The following is a 7,500-nucleotide window of genomic DNA, read 5'->3' as shown; positions in this document are numbered from 1 at the left end:
CGAAAAAATGTATATTTTTAGCAGGCGTTGGGTTGTGGTCCATTGACTTCATGGAGTTGGGCGGTTTGGAGTTTTTTTGCCGCCTCTAGCGGACATTAGAGAAGCTGCTGCTGCCGCCACTTCAGGATTGGCTTCAAAACTCACCCGTGGTTTTGGCCGCTTGGTTGCAGCCGACTCATTCTATCATTTTCAATTCCGGGAAGTGCCGACGAGTTGCACATCTCGCATTTTAAACATCTCAGCCCGTGTTTAGAAATAAGTGTAGGAACAGTGAAAAATAGGAAAATGCTTCCAGAAAACAAGCAGACCATCACTTGACCACACAAGGCTTTTGCTGGTGCTGATAAGGCGAATGTAAGGCGCAGACATGCAGCCGGCGGAGCTCAGTATCTGTATGTGGCTGATGATGTGTTCAAGAACCCCTTAAGGTTGTCATAACAAAACACTTCTGCGCTCCACTTGACTTCATCTGGCGTCCACACAGCTGAGGTGTGGCTCATGAAAACACACAAGAACCTTAGGGGACAAACTTCAGGCTGTTGAAGCTCATTCAAAGCTGTATTTCAAGGAAAATATGCAGCAGATATTCCTCTAAAGTGATTTCAGTGAGAAAAAAATAAAACACAGGTGGTTCATTTGACCTCTCACTGTATTAAAAAGGTCTCAGGTGGGGCTGATGTCGCTTAAAACATGAACATTAGACTGCTGGAGCCTTTATGGAAGCTATATTTAAGGAAAATATCCATATAATATTCTCTTAAAGCCATTTAGGTAATCGCAAAAAAACTCCCACTTAAGAGTCGGTGCCTGTTATCCATTTGACCTGTCTGGCTTTAAAAAGGGCTTAGGTGGAGCTGATGATGCTAAACTCATACAATAAACTGACATTAAGAGTCGTATTTAAGGAAAGTATGCACATGACATTTTCATGTGCCCCTTGGCATAAGAAAACACTTATGTAGTCGACTTAAGACCTTAATATTGTTAACATTAAACGCTTGGAGCGGGTTCAGCAGCTGTATTTGAGGGAAAACTATGTGCATATTTCCACAGTCCGGTGGAGGCTGTCGTACGAAAGCTCTTGCGGTGGTCAACACAAGACCTTAATCTTGTTAACATTAAACTGCCAGAGCCAAAGCAAGGATCTGTATTTAAGGGGAAAAAAATGTGAATATTTCCATATTCCAGTTGAAGCTGTCATAACAAAACAGCGAGGTGATCAACTTCAGGCCTTAATACTGTTAACATTAAACTGCTGGATCGCATTCAGGAGCCGTTTTAAGGGAAAAAATGTGCCTGATATTTCCATATTTCGCTTTTCAGCTTTCATAAGAAAACACTTAGGTGGAATGTAATAGCGCCGATGTAAATTCAATATTTCTGCATTTTTTGAGGAGCATTTGAAGAACAAACTGGTGACTGTTGAGGCTGCTTCTCGCTCTCAGTATTGTGGTAGAGTTGATGAAAATAAATGATTGACTGGACGGATATCAAATATATCAATATCAACTTTCCATATCGCTCAGGTTGCCACTAAAAGAAACCAAGAATACTCCTAATATAAATTCAGTGTTGTAGATTTCTCCATTTTAGAAACACATTAGTGCTGTGACTGATTTGATTGAGATAAACCCCATCAAAGTAACTGTATATGTCATGACAGAAATTACTAGCAGGGTTATGAAGTCAGAGTGTGTGTAGACATGCAGGTAGTTTGGTCCGTAAACTTTAACAATCCTTATTCATCACCTTTTTTTTTCTTGATTCCTGGAACCTTTAGAAAGCTGGATGACTTTCCAGGTTGTAGAATTCTACATTTTAGAAATAAAGTTGAAGTAGAAGAAAAGAATAAGGTCGCACTTTATTCAGTGTCTGGGTTACGGTTAATCTTAGGGTTTGGGTTAAAGTGCTGCTGAACTCTGGTATTGTCTTGTGTTGAGTATCTTCCTCCATGATAATCTTTGATTCTGTGTTATCTGTTGCTCCGGTAGAGGAGATTGGAAAATTTTGTTTTTTTCTCTCTCTCCATTCACTGCCATTGTATGGAGGAACAGTCTGAAAATCACTTCAGTTTGAACAAGTGTAACACCGAAATCCGGTCGGAGGAAACTTGTGCCGATGGAACGAAGAAAATAGAACGTTTACCAATAATTGTAAATAAGGGGGAAAAGGTGGGAGCGTGACGTTGTTTTGACTTTCAACGGTTATTTAAATGAGGGAGAACGTGTGCGTCAGCCATGGAGAATTGAACCTCTGCAATTTTTTTAGCTTGGGAGCAGCAATCAGACGCGAACGCAACGCAAGAGATGCAGCAAACAGGCAAGTGACACTTTGTTGAACATCTACTTTTTGTCACCTGGTGGACTATCAAAATAAAATGTTACCAAGAACCCTAATCTCGAGGCCCTTCTTCACTGTCAAAATTGTGGCCCGAGTTAAACGAACTCTCCCTACCATCCATCAAAACTATTACTGGGTCAAGAGTGAAGTCCTGGTGTTTGGAGACATGCATGTTGTCTGGTCCATGAAACCAGAACTTGAAGAAAACCCTTCCGTCAAAGTAAAATCCAAGAAACATGTAAGAATGTATGACTTCTGCGATGGCAGCATCTGCAGATTGCAAACTTTGACATTCAACACTGGTGTTTCTATTCTGAGGGGAGATTTCTACGCTCTTGGAACAGAGGGAACACTAGAGTACAGTAGTTTCCCTCCACTGCCATCATTGTGGGCGACTTGATTAAGATGAATGACTGAAGCAAACCACATCACAGCAGAACTCTCATTAGCCATGAAAGGACTGGGCCTCTCTACTGATTACAACTGTGGGTGTATGTGTGTGTGTGTACATGACTATCTATTCCCAGCATGTGATGGTAAGTGTGTGTGTGGCTCCATCCCCGTAACTGAGTCATATATACACAGACCTTGGCCCTTGCAAAACAGGCTTTTGAGTTGTGTCATAAATCTCCTAGCAAGCACGACGCCATTTTGGAGATCGATTAGAAAATTGTCTGTGCGCAAATAATGGCTACATACACAGTATGTCAACCAGGCTAGAAGATGAGACACCTGAAAAATATTGTTATGGTGTTTTGGCATTTTTAACTAGCTAACGATCCAGCAGCTTAATTTATCAAAGCAACCGATGCTAGCCACTGCGCTAGCTTCCACTAGATACGCTAGCTAGTGTCAGATGTGTTTACAACAAAACAGTGACCGTTAGCATTAGCTGACTAGATGCTATGGTTAGCTAGCTAACAAGCTGACGTTATCTGAACACAAAATCAACCAAAAACACCAAAGAAATGTATATCTTTTGAGTTATTTTGAGACCGTCAAGCTAGCTACGTTTAGCTGTTGCCCAAGAGCTGAGGACTTCCAATATGGCCGCCAGAGCGTGCTTTCCATCACCTGAAACCCTCTATTAACACACTTTATGCTGGTGTTTTCTTTATTTATCACTGTTGCTAATTTGCTCGACAATCTCACTGTTGGTTCTGGATTCATTAAAAATGCATAATCCTGTTTTAAAGCTGTGGTCACCAATACAGCCTACATTTTCACCTGATTTTATGGATTCTGTAGCCTCTCAAAATGGCGATTTAATGAAGGACATTGTCATCTATTTAGATTTCTTAACTGTATTCTTTTATTTAATGGGGTTAAGTGGGAAGTTACATTAAGTCCCACAGAGCTAGCAAGCTTGTAATATTCATCTTTAGTGACAGATTCACATTGCAAAACAACAATATTCAGATTATATTTTCAGCTCTAGCATGTTTTTCTTCTGGAAACTGTGCTACAGGGATGTAGTGTGTGTGTGTGTGTGTGTGCGTGTGTGTGTGTGTGTGTGTCCCTCCCATCCCATCCCAGTTGGGTTTCTTGATGTACCATATGACACAGGATTGCTGTGTAATATGTGTGTGTGTGTGTGACTATGTGTGTGTTTCCATGCCCTCACCACATCAATGATGAGCGTATTGACGTCAAAGTTGGGCTTCTTCTTCATGCTGCGGATGACGCAGCTCTGGACCATGGTGCCTCCACACTCCACCTGCAGGCTGGGCGAGGTAACGCTCGCCAGCTGGAAGCTCTTCAGGTTCCGGACGCCCCACGCCAGGACCTGCAGGGGGGAGAGGGAGAGGCAGACGGAGGTGGAGAGTGATTAAAGGTAACGATGAAGCTCTTCAGGTTATGCTCTCTCCATGCGAGGACCTTTGGTGAGGTAGGAAATTAGAACAGAAGAGCGATATAGATCAGATTTCTGTGCTTCCTTGTTTCCCTACTGATGCAATTTTATTTCATGAATTAAAGTTCTGCCTGGCAACAGCAAAATAGAGGAGAAGTTGATTCCAGCCAGTCAAAGCTTCCCAGTTCTCTACAACTTTTATTTTGAAGAGTGCAGGAATAAACGTCTCAAAAACGACGCTTGGAGAACGGCTGCATCCATCGTTGTGGTTGATGGTCAGCTCTGAAGTCATTTTATTGATTTTTTTCAGTTTATTTTGTGTTATTTTTGATTGATTTGACAATTCAAGACTATGATCACAAACCGCTTCACTTCAGTGTGCAATTGTTTTGACTGAGTATTGTTCTCTTTTGATTTGTTTCACTCTGCTTATTTTCTTTTTTTAACTTTGTATCTCGACATCATGAATGAAACCTCAATGATTCTCGAGGCTTAAATAAAGGTTTGAATATGAATATGAATTAATTCTACCTCATTAGCACTTTCCATCTAGCTATGCAAACTCGTTAAAACAAAGTAACGTTAAAGGGTAACTTCGGTATTTTTCAACCTGGACCCTATTTTCCCAACTTTTTGTGTCTAAGTGACTAAAGGGGACAACAATTTTTTAAATTGGTCCAGTATTGAGCGAGATCGCGTCAGCCGGCAGCCGCGAAACGAGCTGCAATGTAATCCGACGGGGCAAATGTGAACCGTCAATGTACACACAGACATCCGGTCTGTGTGTAACTTCCTGCAACAACTCAACTCTCGCGAGACTTGAGCGAGACTTGGTTACACACAGACCGGATCAAGCGAAAGGTAAAGAAAAACGTTTCATTTCTCTGTAGGGTCCTTTCCATAATGTTGTCAGACATTTATAATAACAATCTGAGCCTGTCAGTGGCAAAAACAAGAACTTTTAGTGGACGTACATTGACGGTTCACATTTGCCCCGCCGGATTACATTGCAGCTCGTTTCGCGGCTGCCGGCTGAAGCGATCTCGCTCAATACTGGACCAATTTCAAAAAATGTTGTCCCCTTTAGTCACTTAGACACAAAAAGATGGGAAAATAGGGTCGAGGTTGAAAAATCCCGAAGTTACCCTTTAAGAAAGGAAATACCAGAGCAGCAAAAATCCTGCCTGTTCAAAACCTTGCAGCTGCAGACCGCTACATAGATGCAGTTAGAGGCTCTGGCCCCGCCCACAATCTGTCAGAACAGAGCGACACATCGACCAAGTCACTCGCAGTGTGAATGTAACAGTTCTAGCAGGACTCGGCGGTACCTCTATGGCGGTTCTCTGCAGAACTGGTTTGATCCCCTGAGGAACCATGAAGATGTTGGCTTCTCTCTGAGGAGGCGGGTACGGAAGTTCAGAGTCGTCCGGCTGCCAATGGGAACGCAGGACAGAGACGAGTCAGAGGCGGGTCATCAGCAGGAGACACGTGTCATCAACACAAGACAGCAAGCCGTGCCATTCACCGAGACTCAGTTATAACATGAGCGGCTAAAACAATTATTAAACAGCCAAACATATTCGTCTTATATTCAAAGCAACATACATAACACAAGTAACTGCTAAATTCGCTCACATTTGTGTGTTTTTAGTGTTAAAAACAATGATATAACATTCAAGTCAAGAAAAATATTAGCTTCTTTTTTTGATAAAACGAGTCCTTCAAAAAGTTCTTTACGGAGAAAACAACTACAAATCAACAAAATAATTTACAGGAAAAACATTTTACTTGCAGTTAGTGAAATTTAGGAGCGTGAAAGTCAGAATAAATTATTTAAAAAAAAAAAAAAAAACAGTAAGAGGAGTGGGAGGGGAGAGAAAACAAGACAGGGTGAATGGTTTTAAATAAAGACACAAAGCATGCTTGTAACATGCATGTATGTTGAAGTTGTGGCCTGTTTGTGTACTGTAAATGAGAGTCCACACATGCAAGAGTGTGTGTGTGTGTGTATTTAGATTTGTGTACTAGTAGGAATTACAACAACATCGACTTCCCTCACCCCTCCCAAACACAAGACATCATTTGTTTACGGCTGCATCATTACATCAAATGGAAAAAAAATCCAGTTGTCTTGTGCATCATTTTATACAAATTTCCCTGTAACTCAGCCTGGCATGTTTGGTGTCTTTGGAAACCTTTGGATCTCGACTAGAATTTAAAATAAAGTTCTGTGGGTTTGACCAAAGCTCGGCCGCGCAACATGCGTTTGTAATGATGGACGCGGAAGAGGTTTTAAAGTAATGCAATATGGCATATAGCTGTTAAATGAACTTTCGGAAGGGCATAGGGTGAGAGAGGGGGATGATGGACGGATGATGGATGGATGGAAACGAGACAATCTAGCTGCTAATGTAGCTTACTCATACACTGGAAAGAAAGAGGCAGAGAAAAGGAGAAAAATGGATGAGTAAACGGGTGAGTGGATGTTTGGACGGATGATGGATGGATGAGGCCTGATTCTTCTTCTAATATATCACCGTGCCGACGGCAGCGCTGCTTCTGTGACTCACAGGTTGGAACGGATTGCAAAGCAGAACCCAGAAGACATTATTATAAACAAAGTCTAACTGGGCCTGAGAATCGCAGCAAACCAGGCTATATATCTAAAGAACCTATTTTTAAGTCCAATGATTCAGTTTTCTTTCTCCCTGGGAATACACGTTGCCTAGCAATATCAGCCCAAACTCACTTGTTGGGATGATTTTGTTGCCTGGTGATATGAGTTTATTGGAGTTTTTAACCTTTATTTATCCCTGGAAGCATTTTAGGATTTATTGATCATGTCTGCTCTTTTTCCTCCGTGCCAAACTTCGAATTAATGTTGTTACGTACGTTCACTTTATCAAGGATTACTGTGAAGTATTGGGGTTTCGGTGGTCCCAGTGGCACGGCTCCTGGATATAAACAGCACTTATCAAATAGAGCATCGAAAACTTGGAAGTCGCCGTCAAAAGATTGAACAGTTTGTCAGATTTTCTATGGCGGGGTCATTGAAGGCTATTCGTTACAGTTGGGATTGGGGTGTGTGTATGTGTGTGTGTGTGTGTGTGTGTGTGTGTGTGTGTGTGTGTACTTTGTACCCATTGCTGCAGGTTTTCAGAGAGGAATCCTGGAAGCATCAACTGAGGAAGTGGCGAAGGTAAAGAAAAAAGAGAGAGAGAGAGCATTGAATAGAAAAGAGAACTGCAGGTAGAAAATCTCATCACAAATTAATGAATGATCAGAAGAGATATTTGCAAACTATTCTG

General features: G+C 41.6%; 1 protein-coding gene across 1 annotated transcript in view; it reads right to left on the bottom strand.

Moving 5' to 3' along the window:
• The window catches only part of dysf (dysferlin, limb girdle muscular dystrophy 2B (autosomal recessive)), a 109,021-nt gene that overhangs the window by 52,980 nt on the left and 48,541 nt on the right, over window positions 1–7,500 (bottom strand). The window contains 3 exon segments of the mRNA XM_078281761.1: window positions 3,965–4,126; window positions 5,521–5,622; window positions 7,333–7,374. Coding sequence (XP_078137887.1) covers window positions 3,965–4,126; window positions 5,521–5,622; window positions 7,333–7,374 — 306 coding nt within the window.

Source organism: Centroberyx gerrardi, chromosome 23 (genome assembly GCF_048128805.1).
Source record: "Centroberyx gerrardi isolate f3 chromosome 23, fCenGer3.hap1.cur.20231027, whole genome shotgun sequence".
NCBI lineage: Eukaryota > Metazoa > Chordata > Actinopteri > Beryciformes > Berycidae > Centroberyx > Centroberyx gerrardi.
The sequence above is the reverse complement of the archived record's forward strand: the minus strand, read 5'-3'. Positions and strand labels throughout refer to the sequence as shown.